A 12,875-nucleotide genomic window follows, 5' to 3' on the forward strand; every position below is an offset into this window, starting at 1 on the left:
AAAAAACAATGAAAAATATTTTGTGTGTGCCACAACTTGGACCTTAAGGGGAATGAAAAGACCCGAAAAATATGTGTACTCTGTAGAATTATTCATACTAACTTCAATAACTTTTTTTAGTCAATTTCAATTTCCTTTCAATTTGGAATACGTGGACATGCATAGGCCTGAAAATATTATGGTTACCTTATTTTATTCATGTTAGCTTTCCAAACATTAATATAATTTTCATTAAAGCAGAAATGAAAGTTATTTGTGATAAACAAGTTTGTTTTTCAAGGATTTGTTTATGCATGTTTTATTGATTAGCACATTTAAGGTAGCAATACAGTTAGGAAAAAACTTAAAAATTGACACTCATAATATTTAACCAGCCTCTTTCTCTTGCTTTCTAACAAATAAGGCTTAATGTTTATGTTATGTATGTGCATATGTATGGAAACAGAATTTTCCATAGATTTGATTTCCAATAGTTAAAATGGTGAAATACATGTATAATCTCTTTTTGGTGTAACCATAGCAACAATCTGCATTTATTTGATACAAAATATTGTAAAAAGGGGATGAAAATGTCTCAAAAGTCATCAAGATTTGATCCAAAGAAGAATTTCAATCCATTCGAGTGATACCTTTTCTGAAACCATTGACATTTATCTATCAATGAAAAGTTCCGGGGTCAAATATTTGTTGAAAAAACACTACAATAATTTCTGAACCTATGGTCGGTACAGATGTGAAAATACAGACTGTCTAACAGAAAAATGGCCTATAAAACATGCAAAAAACAATCTTGATGTTCATATAAACCAGCTTTGATGGCTATATTATTCTTCAGCTATCTAAAAATCAATTTTATTGCACAAAAGCTTTCATATTTAAAAATTTACTGTGGCCAAAATGTGAAACTAACTGTGTATTGCTACCTAAATTGTAACAGCTAAAACACTGTTTAAGCCCTGTAACTGGATTAACTAATAATTCGATTAAAAGATTAAAATGAAATGCTTGTTGTGGTAAAAACAATGCATGATGATCTTATTATCACCTGATATAAGGTGTGTATTACAGCTGACACACGTGCATGTCAAACTTTCAATTTATACATTTCAGAATAATGAACACAATTCCAATATATTTATATATTTATCATATTGTATTTCTAGATCAGGAGTCCCCTGGTTAAAAAAATATCTGTTTTATAGAAGTTTATATAAATAAAATTAAACAAGTTATTGAAGATTGGAAAGTCTGACCATAGAATTTTAGGTTTTTCATATTTTTTCCTTTTTCGTATTCAGGTCCGAGTTTTGGCATAAAAAAGATCTGCCATCAACACCCACTTCTCCAAATAACAATTGAATAAAAAACATTAGATAACTACTTTATGAAATACTTCATACAAGAATTTATATAATATCTAAATGTCTATTGTCTATAACAATGACATAAACAGTGCAGGAAATGGCATTTGCATGGTTTATGTCCAAACATTTGCCACGACTGACCCAAATAATTTCACAGGTATGAGGATATTTAAAAAAAATATGCCATACTGAATATACTAACTTACACTAACTTAGTGTATTTAGTTTATAGATATAAGAAGATGTGGTATGAGTGCCAATGAGACAACTTTCCATCCAAGTCAAAATTTATAAAAGTAAACCATTATTGGTCAAAGTACGGTCTTCAACACAGAGTCTTGGCTCACACCGAACAGCAAGCTATAAAGGGCCCCCAAAATTACTAGTGTAAAACCATTCAAACGGGAAAACCAACGGTCTAATCTATTTAAAAAATGAGAAACGAGAAACACTTATGAACCACATCAACAAACGACAACTACTGAACATCAGATTCCTGACTTATACATATATTTTTTTTAAATCTCGTCTCATACCTGTGAATAATTTCACAAAACTTCCAAATCAAGGACATTTATGAAATTAAGAAAACCTACATCAGTATCAGGTCATACATTTTGTTGTTTATGATAAGATCTTAAAACTCCAAAACAAAATTAAATAAACAAAGAAGCTTTATTTTGTTTTTATGAGGTGCTGATGTGTCTTTTATTCGGGTGCCAAAATGCCTTTCACAGTGCAGAATTGTCCTAGTGCTGATTTTCTCCCAGTGTCAAATTCCAGGGAAGTTACACGTGTTGGGACATGACATTATCACTCTTAGATGTCCTGACAGTAGCTGGTAACAATTTTATACAGATTTTTTCGCTTTTCATTTTTGGAATGCGTAGTCATACTAGTATCATAATACTTAAAATTCCTTTAGACATGTCTATGGTATTGTGACCAAAATGCCCGTACACCTCACATTTTCGGACAATCTTAAAAAAGAAGGGATATGAAGGCCTGTTTTTGGTCTAATAAGTAAAAGTTTTTGCACATACATGTAATGTTTGGAAGGTCAAGAATTTATCATATTCATGTCCACAGTTGTTTGCCCTTTTGTTGGGTGCTAAGTTTATACATTAACTTATTCAAGGTATCCAATATCTCTATTGAATGTAAGCAATTGCACTTTTAAGTCCAGCATGTAATGTCTTACTGTGTGCATCAGTGATGATTAACAACATAAAAATGTGATGTATTGGCAACAAGAAAGAATAATCTGTATTCTCCTTGACAGGTGTGTTATGCATTTCCTGGTACATTGTAGTAATCTATTCACAAAGATAGTAGCCACACTGCATAAGGATACATTTAACTTTAACACAGTTCTTAACATTCTGTTCCATCACATCACAACTACATTTATTTTGCCTTCATGGATTGCTAACTATCTGTTTTGGTTTTGTATTTTATCATCTTTATAAAACACGTCATAAACAGAACGCTTGAACTAAAAGTTCAAATTTCAATAAAAAAATTGGGCAGAGTTGAGCCCTTAATTGCACCCTGTCTTTTTTTTCATGATGTATAAATACACAGCCACATTGATCTAGTGTGAAATTAGTTGTTAAATGAGATGCCTGATGTGGGGTAAGTGTCTCACTCACTGCACATTAGAGAAGACTGTCAACCACTCTTTGAGTAGTCTTGTATCTAGATTGCTCATGGACAATGAGGAAGGCATCAAACCAAAAATTTGAATAGGCTCTAAAGACGGCTTTTGAATTCATGCATTTTCCTGTATATTTCTGATGTTACAATGCATAAGCTATTATATCACAGTAATAGTTTAATGTTTTAAAGATGTCATTTACGCCAATTGATCTCAGGTCAACTGGCCTAACTCATTCATAAATAACTGAAAAGTTTCATTTGGCACAGGCATAATTTAGATGATACATTTCTGTTGTAAATTTTCATTTTATGATTTAAAATAGGATTAATGCAAACCTAACCTTTAAAGTGCAGATTTTTGTGGTTCTGTTTACTTTTACTTGAATGCTGAGTGGTCATGACTATTTTCCCTTTAAAGTATGTACATGCTATATATTTACAGTATCAATATAAAAATAATGAGATTTGGTATGATTACAATTGAGATAATTATCCACTAATTCCCAAAGGAAGAGGAGGTTAACAACTAAAGGTTACCAGATAGCTTTCAACAATGATCAAAATCAAAACTATAAAGACTGAAGCATTACAAAATTTGAAACAATTCAAAAGAGAAAACCTACACCCTGATTTTTGCTAAAACATTAAACGAAAAAAGAATTTGACATACAGCAAGTCAGTAACCAATGACAACCACTGAATTACAAGCTTGGGAAAGGCACATAAGAATTCTAGGGAGTTTGTGATTTCACAACCCTTTTCATGTTATCTACAAAAGAATAAAAAAAAAAGTATCATTGAAAAAAATGTAGGAAAAGTAAAATACATAATATTATGAATTCATACAAATAAATTCCTGTCATCATGATCTGTCTTACAGAAATGTCAAAATTCTTAAATGACAGCCTTTGATAACTATTTACACAACTGGGTCGATGCCACAGCTGGTGGATGTTTCGTCCCCGAGGGTATCAACAGCCCAGTAGTCAACACTTCGGTATTGACATGAATATCAATTATATGGTCATTTTTATAAATTTACTGTTTGCAAAAGTATGAATTATTCGAAATATTAAGGATTTTGTTATCCAAGGCATAGATTACCTTAGCCATATTTGGCACAACTTTTTGGAATTTTTGGTCCTCAATGCTCTTCAAATTTGTACTTGTTTTGGCTTTCAAACTTTTTTGATCTGAGCATCACTGATGAGTCTTATGTAGACGAAACGCACGTCTGGCGTTTAAAATTATAAGCCTGGTACCTTTGATAACTATTTATTAATGGTTTTTAACACTACAGCCATGTACTACAACATTTGAATCACTATGATCTACATTTGTACATTTCATTTTTGAATTTGACTCTTGAGTGACTATGAAAAGTTTCATATTTTGGTCCTTTCTCTGCAACAAATTAGTAATACATGTTTCAATTCTCAATTTTATTATCAACGAAGTTTTACTACTAGTGACTACAATCCTCTTGTATATCAACATTGTGGGTATTAAGAAAATTTGAAACTAAATTTGCATTGAGGTTCATATCTGAAAACCTTATGTGATTAATCAATAATATTTCAACATCAAACTCAAAGACCTATTGGATGATACATAAAAGGATATTTTAATATTTTTGGCTATTTTAGCATACATGTAGGATTTTAGGACAGGGTATCCAGATACTGATCCAGGATTTGAGATAAGTGGGGGAGTGACCCTTACAAAAATTATATTTTTTTTCCATTTAAGATGTGTGTGCACTTGGTGCGCCACCCCTGCTGGAATCCATCGCTGGGTATCTGTGATTTTTTTAACTTAATGTATATTTATGAAAGGCCTGTCCTTTATTATTACACAGTTATTTACTTTCAGGAGCTATGGATCCAGTTTCCTTAGATAGCATTATGATTACTGAAGATTGTGATGGTGATGGATTTGATTTAAATATTGTTGATCCACCAGGGGAATTCAAATCGCATGATAATGATGAAATTAACATTTTTCAAAATTTAAATGATGTTCCAATAGAATCATCTATTGAAGAAAAGTCAGACCTGAATAATGGTGAAAGCATAGAGGTAGAAAATAATGATACTCATATTACTTTGGATACTGACAGTGTTGGTAAAGATAACATTGTTGATTTGCTTGGTTTTCATGATGGTGATGGTACATTTAAAGACATCAAATCTTTTGGAGAAACAACATTTGAAATTTCAACTCCAATAAATGTTGAAACATCAATTCAAGTTGATGAAGGAAACTCAACACAAGCTTATACAGAGATATTAAGGCAGTCTGACTTAAATAAAGAAAATAACAAAAAAATAAAAACAGCAGATGAAAATACTACTGAGAGAAAAGACACCTCAGTTGATAAGGCTAAGCAAATTATTCATCTAGGTGAAAAGATAATATTTACCACAGAAGATGATTTAGATATGATTAATGTGACTCAACAAGACTCTTCAGATGTAAAAATTGTAAGTATATTTTTTATTCACTTTAATATGAAGGAACTAAGGCACATAGTATATAGATATAAGAAGATGTGGTATGAGTGCCAATGAGACAACTCTCCATCCAAGTCAAAATTTATAAAAGTAAACCATTTCTGTCACCATTTCTGCCAAACATGTCTGTCACATTAAACAATTGAGGTCTCCACCAACATGTTTTGACAAACTGGAAATTTTCAAAGCATTTGTATTTAAAAAATCAAATTTATGCACTTTTCAGTGGTCAAACCAATTTTTACAAAAACTCAGGTAAAGAACATATGGCTAATGCCACATACTGTACATTATCTGCTGACCCACTGATGGTTGCATGATAATATTATAAGTTATTTATTTTGAAGATGTCTTTTCAGAACAATACCGAGAATGCACTCTTTAGTGAATACTGATATTTTTATTTAGTATGTTGATTTTGTGAAAGACTGTTTCTATCCTTCTGTAATTTGTATATTACTTTACTTTTTTGATTTAAGGAGGAAGACTTACAGGAGGAGACCTCATTTCCAGATATGGGAATGCAAAGGATAAGACAAGATAGCTCCTCTGGCTCTGAATTTGATTTTGAACTCCCTCCTGTCAAGATGAAAATAGATGGCACAGGAACAGAAACTGATACAACAAAACCATCAATCAAGGAAATCAAATCAGAACAAAAGACAGTAGTCATGGGAACATCTCAAACAAGTGTATCAACAACAGAAATTTCCTCCACTGTTCATAGCATAACAGCAACTGCAAAGAAAATAATAGAATATAAGGAGGAGGTAATTTTGAATGGTTCTTCATATTTAAAAAAATGTAAAATACATGTATCCTCGATGATTGGAAGTTCGTCACCCTAACTTTAAACGGAAGAAAATATTCACAACCTTGGAGCAAATATTATCCACTGTGAATGTAAATATGCTTTACTTATTTGCAAACAGTCTGATACACTTAATTGATAAATAGCTTCAGAAACATGGTCAATCTGTCTATGTTTCGTATTGTGACCAGATTCCGTAAAATAAGTAGACATGCTTGTAAGTTCATGACCTTTGTCTTGGACGGTGGCTTTTGCGCATGTGCAACAATATATAGTTCAGGTCTATAGTATTATGTATTTGAACATTACAGAATAAATTTGAGATCAAATAACAAATGAATATCTCGAAAAAAAAAAGAGAAATTGGAATATACTAACTTTTTTATTCTCCCTACAACAATTATTCTAATTTTTACACGTGACTTTCAATGGTCAATTGGGAAGTCCAGAATTAAACACTTTAGACATGTTTAAGATAACTATAACGATGTCACAATGTCATTAATGCATCAAAGTATTTTTTCATTCAATTTGCATTAAATGGCATAGGATTAAATTACTTTTACGAGCCAATGTTCGGCAGGTTTGGTTTTATCAAAATATATCAAATCCTGTTCTGATCTTAAAAACTCATCTCACATACAGACTTTATAAAAATAATACTCTTGGCCTTAAAAAAGGGAAAAGAGCGCCACATAACCTAAAAATAGATTATGACTCATTGTTAAGATGTCAATGACATTGCTGAAAGGATTTTCCCAAGAATTCAACGAAATTCTAGGAGAGGAATAAACAGTAATAGTGGAAATAGACGTTTTAACAAATAATATGCAAGAACATACACAACTTCTCTTTTTCAAGCCGATATTAGTGAAAATGCAATGAAAAATTACCGGTTAAGTTTTTTTGAAGTAGCATGTTGCCGATGATAAATAATTATGCATGACGTCACGAATAAAGTGGAAATCCCCAAATATCACGAACTTGCAAGCATAACGAACTTGCAATCATCGACGATTTACAATTAATTTATTCTTTTTTAAATTACTACAATGTATCAAAAAAGTAGTACATTGTATAATACAAAATAATTCTTTTTTATGATATGAGACATTGAGAACAGCATAAAAAGATTACAGTACTTCTAAGAGTGAAGATGAATCATGGAACAGGTTAATACACATCTGTGCTAGCGAAGGGTTACGATCCAGCTCCTTCCTCTTCACCTTTGCAAATTAGGACAGAATTTACAGCGTTGTGCCATCTAGGGACAGATCAATGTCACACCCACTACGACTACATCATTTTTAACAAATGAAAGTATTTGTACTATATTTACTTTGAAGATGTTATGATGACTGTGTCCAGTGTTTACAAAATTTGTGAAGCTATATACATTAACATTTCCAAAATTTGAGAGGAATATACCCAAGAACTTCAATTAGGTGATTAAAAACTTTAAAAGTATCCCATCATATATGTTAAGGGGGTTAAGACTTTTTCACAATCTGCATGTGGCAATTGTTTATTTATATTTTTTACATTTACACATGATCATCTTAAAGGCACTTTAGATTGGATGAGGCAGTTAAAACTGCGACCAATGGAAATAATTACCTTGTTAAATTCTTGCTTATTCTGACAAGTGTGAAGAGGAGGGGACAAGATTGATACCCTTGATGAGAAAAGGTTTTTGATATATGATCATATATTGCTGCATATACACATCATCTGAACATTTATACACGAATAGTATACTTTCTAGTAAAGTATTATGAAAAATGTATATTATATTAAAATAGTAGGTAGCAGGACATCAACCCATAAAACCAGTTAACTCCATGGATATTTTGTCTGCAATCAAATATTTAAAAGATCAGGCCATACAAGAATAAGATCAAAGCTTTAAAGATACCAGTTCTTTGTCACAGCAGCTATTGGTAGACTGAAATTTTGGGTAAAATTTTGGTATCCAAATGTTTTAGCCATAAGCCTAACTTTTACCAAATTTGATTGTGTAATGGCCCATACAATGATAAAGATCTTTATTAATTTTGAGAACACTATGTCAAAGATCATGGTTGCTGCAGAAAATGATTATATACTTAAATTTAGGGCAAACACTTAATTTCCAGATGTTTGAACTATACATCCAACTTTCACTAAATTTGGTTTTTGGAGAGCAAATGGGATGGACAATATTCCTAACGATTTTTGAGTCAATGCTTCAAAGGTCAAGGTCACAACAGTTATTAAAGACTAAAATAGGTAATATTTTGGTTTAAATGGTATCTTTTGAACCACATGTCTAACTTTTTTAAGTTTGTTTTTTAATGCTACAGGGGTTAAGGAATACCCCTATCAATATTGAGGTCAAAAGGTTAAAGGTCAAGGTCACAGCAGCTATCGTTTACTGAAATTTGAGCATAATTTTGTTTTCCAGATATTATTTTCTGAACTTTCAAACTTGTCCCTGTGGATACCAAATATTTTAATAGTTATTATTATGGTAAAATTCTTGGTGATAAAGAAAACAAAAATATCAAAAAGCTTTGCATTATTATCAGAACTTGACAACAGGAAATCAGGAATCCCTAGGCATCTAGGGGATAATATAAATAACAATAATTTCTAATTATTTTGATTATAGTAATGTTCATTTGATAAACCTCATGAGGAATCAATATTGCCACTTCACAAATTATGTAAACACCTTACAATGCTTCTTTTTCTAATTTACATGCTCAATGACTCGTTTCTAATTCAGTTCTTGTACTAAAGTGCCTTTTTCAATTTGGTTTATACCCTTGAAGGGCCCCTTTCTAGACTGGCATCCCCTTTCTAATACGGACTACAACACTGCATATCATTTTAACCTTTGACTGAAAGATCATGTGATATTTTTCTATATATGACCAATCAAGAACTTGTCTTCTTTTGACAAGACATACTTGGCTTGGTATGGCAAAAAACCTCAAAGTCAAATTATCATTTTTGAGAAAGTCAGCCTGTCTGTGTCAGAATTGCTAACTTCTGACATAAAATTTTAATATTTGGCATGCATATGAAAATGTGTTTCATACCATAATACATTAAAAGAACTAGAAATGTAAAATTGAATGCTGATAATCAGTTCAATGTTAGAATTTCTATCTATTCATTTTTCTTATATTTAGTGCAGTTCTAATGACTTTTCTCATGCAAGCTCTCAAAAGAAAGCTGCTGAAGATTGGGAAAATGTACAGACAATAGAACCAGGTACTGATTATTTAAATAAAGGTATAAGTATGATGATGTTGAGACATTAACCTACATGTAATACAGATGAGTCTGATCTTATGTTTATTCAATGAACAAGATAATGAACATTACAAATGTATTATTATTTGGGACATATGTATCAAGTTTTCTAGGAAAATGTTTTTAATTTGTGCAGCTCGCTGTTCTTGTCATTGTAATCTTCTATGTCTAGACACTGTATTTTTGTTCTTGTGTTCTAGTTGGACCAATGATCATTAAATTTTAACAGATTGATAATTTAACAACTAACAGAAGTTTGAATTTCTGAATAAAGGTCAAGTTCATTTTTTTTGTACTCAGAATAAAAATAAAAGATAGATCATCATACATAGTGTTAAATTTATAATTTCTTATGGTCAGGCGGGGGCATTTGTGTCTTACAGACAATGCAACAATTTCATATTAAAAAGTTTGGTCTGTCATATGTCTATGTCCTTGACTTCATTTTCATGGTTCAGTGACTGCTTGGAAAAAAATATTGTTTTTGTCATGTGAATTTCTCTCTTATTTTGAGTAATAGGATAACTATATTTGGTATATTGGTGCTTCACAATGTCTACATGTCTGTCAGACAGGGTTCGTCTGACCTTGACCTCATTACAATGATCAAGGTTAAATTAAAATTACATGATTGAGTCTGTTTCTCAGAAATTATAAGCAGTAGGTCAACTATTTGTGGTGTATGTAATGATTGTAAGGGGTACATGTCAGTCTGGCAGGTTTCATCTGATCTTGACCTTTTTTTCATGGTTCATTGGACATTGTTTAGTTTTGTGTTGTTTGGTCTATTTCTCAGATACTATAAGCAATAGGGCCATTTTATGTTGTGTATTGAATGCTTTTAAGGTGTACATGTCTGTAGGGGAGGTTTCATTTGACCTTGACCTCATTTTCATAATTTATTGGTCAATGTTATGTTTTTTGTGGTTTGGTCTGTTTTTCAGGTACTATTAGCAGTAGGACCACTGTATTTGGTGTATAGAATGATCCTAAGGTGTACATATCTGTCTGGCATGGTTCATTAAACCTTGACCTCGTTTTCATAAATTGTTGACAATGTTAAGTGTATGTGATCATTAGGTCAGAGGGCACTGTTATTGTCCTTTGATTTTCGTTGTCTACAAATGTAGTCCCTATACAGTGTATAAATTTCCAAATTTATTTCTTTATATTTTATGCATGAAATATTAAGTAGGGGGATGAAATTACTGGTACATGTTAAAAAAAATTGGGTGAATAAAGTAATGATTTGGTCCAGATAAAAAAGGTAAAAAATTAGTATGTCTGATGCATTCAAACTGAATTATAGACCCCTGTAACATAGAATTGTCCATATTTTGAATTTGAAATGGTAGACCTTTTATAATTTTGATATAATTTGTCTCAAAAGTAGTACGCTACACTATAAAAATCAGTTTGAGATAGAGCAGGTGTGAATTTTTTAATTTGAATTTATTGTCTGAAAGAAATGCACTACGAAATAACTGTGTTCTCAGCCAACTTGCAGGAAAACCTTCATATTACAGACTTTCAACATAAATTTAATCATGATAAGTAAAGCAGGCGTTATCTCTGATTGAAAATGCCTATTGAGTGCTTCTTTTAAAATTTGTTTATATACCAAACACCACTTTATTTTATTCATAATTCTTTTGAACAGGATTTTTAAAGGATGGAGAACAGATTAAACGTAAGTTGTTTTAATAAGTTTCTAGGATAAAATTCTTTCTGGTCTACATGAGATTATTATTAGGCCATGTACGTAGAGCCTAGGCTTCATATTATAGATGCTGTATTGTAAACAGACTGTCAGAACATTCTATATTGTATACATTAAATCAAGTTTGATTTTATGGATTTTCATAACATACAAATTGTTGAGAGTGCAAAAGTGAAGGCAAGCTCCCTTTTGATTAGTTGTCATGAAATTTTAATTGTCAAAACATCATCTATGTTATACAATTATTGGTATTCTAGTTTGTATGAATGCATTTTCACAAATTTCTAACACAATATGTCGATTGGAAAAGAAAGTTCTTTTTTCATTTGAATTTTTTTGAATGTATGTTTTTCAAGAGTTAAAGGACTCTATTCAGCAAATAGGACAGCATTTCTACATTTCTACATCATAAAATAACTTGAATTTACCTTTGTGTGTACCTGATTTTATGTTAGAAATTGGAAATGAAGCTCCTCACTGACATTGAAACAGTGTCATAGCAAATCAGTGGATAAGATCTTGATGAACAAACATGCATTAACATGTAGCTAAAGATTTTTTTACAACAGACAGCATGTCGCAAATATAGATAAAGGGAATTTAGTATCAGACTTTAAAAGAAATTTATTTATATGTTTTGTCCTATATTTCATATGCTACATGTTTTTTTCTGCTGATTCACATAAAAATTAATATGGCTTCAAATAACAAAAAATCCATTTGGAGCTACTGTGTTTAGAGACCTCTTATGTCGGTATATCATTACTGTGTTACTCATATACTCTTAGATTATATCATTATCATTGATATGACTTACTGTACATCATTCCCAAGGATGTTAAATTGGACCCCAGACTTGTATTGCAGATTGTCAATTAGTGGAAGGACTTTTATAGGGGAGTAATATTAGTTTGCCACAAAGCTGAGCTACTGTAAAGATTAATTACTTCTCCAATTCATTCCCAATAAGTTATGTGAGTTATACCTGTCAACTGACCCGGATCTTGCGGGTGTGACCCGAGATTTTCACAATTCTGAGGGGTCACCCGGAACACCCGCCGGGTGACCAAATAACCTGGGAATTTGGAAAATAACCCGTTTTCACCCGGATTCCTTAGCCTTCAGACTGATTAGATATAAAGTGATTTCAATGAAATACCGGCAAATTCATAATTCTTCCTGGACAAGAAGTTCAACTAGCTGTGTAAACTCAGCTCAATTGACCCATTTCAGTGCATGGCTTCACTTGACAGCTTTGGTGTCAAACACACTGTTAATTAACACTAATTACCTTAGCTTTAGGTCGTAAATAATTTGTGTATTTCAAAGTTGTTTTAAAAACAATTCGAGTTACTTCCCTTTTTTTGTCAATTAACAATATACTCCTTAAACTTATGTTTTTTTTGTAGAAAGATTAAATCTAAAATGAATTGAATGCACAAACATATCAGAATAATACTTTTACTTATTGTTCTACCTTAGAACAATTTAAAAATAAAAATTTTGAA

General features: G+C 31.5%; 1 protein-coding gene across 1 annotated transcript in view; it reads left to right on the plus strand.

The window, feature by feature from the left end:
• LOC127734946 (uncharacterized) overlaps positions 1 to 12,875 on the plus strand; it is a 35,306-nt gene that overhangs the window by 1,653 nt on the left and 20,778 nt on the right. Inside the window, exons 2-5 of the mRNA XM_052244995.1 lie at positions 4,896 to 5,506; positions 6,016 to 6,306; positions 9,524 to 9,605; positions 11,308 to 11,337. Of these exons, the coding sequence (XP_052100955.1) occupies positions 4,901 to 5,506; positions 6,016 to 6,306; positions 9,524 to 9,605; positions 11,308 to 11,337 (1,009 nt within the window). The 5' untranslated portion in view covers positions 4,896 to 4,900. The remainder of the gene's footprint in view (positions 1 to 4,895; positions 5,507 to 6,015; positions 6,307 to 9,523; positions 9,606 to 11,307; positions 11,338 to 12,875) is intronic.

Source organism: Mytilus californianus, unplaced genomic scaffold (genome assembly GCF_021869535.1).
Source record: "Mytilus californianus isolate M0D057914Y unplaced genomic scaffold, xbMytCali1.0.p SCAF_3, whole genome shotgun sequence".
NCBI lineage: Eukaryota > Metazoa > Mollusca > Bivalvia > Mytilida > Mytilidae > Mytilus > Mytilus californianus.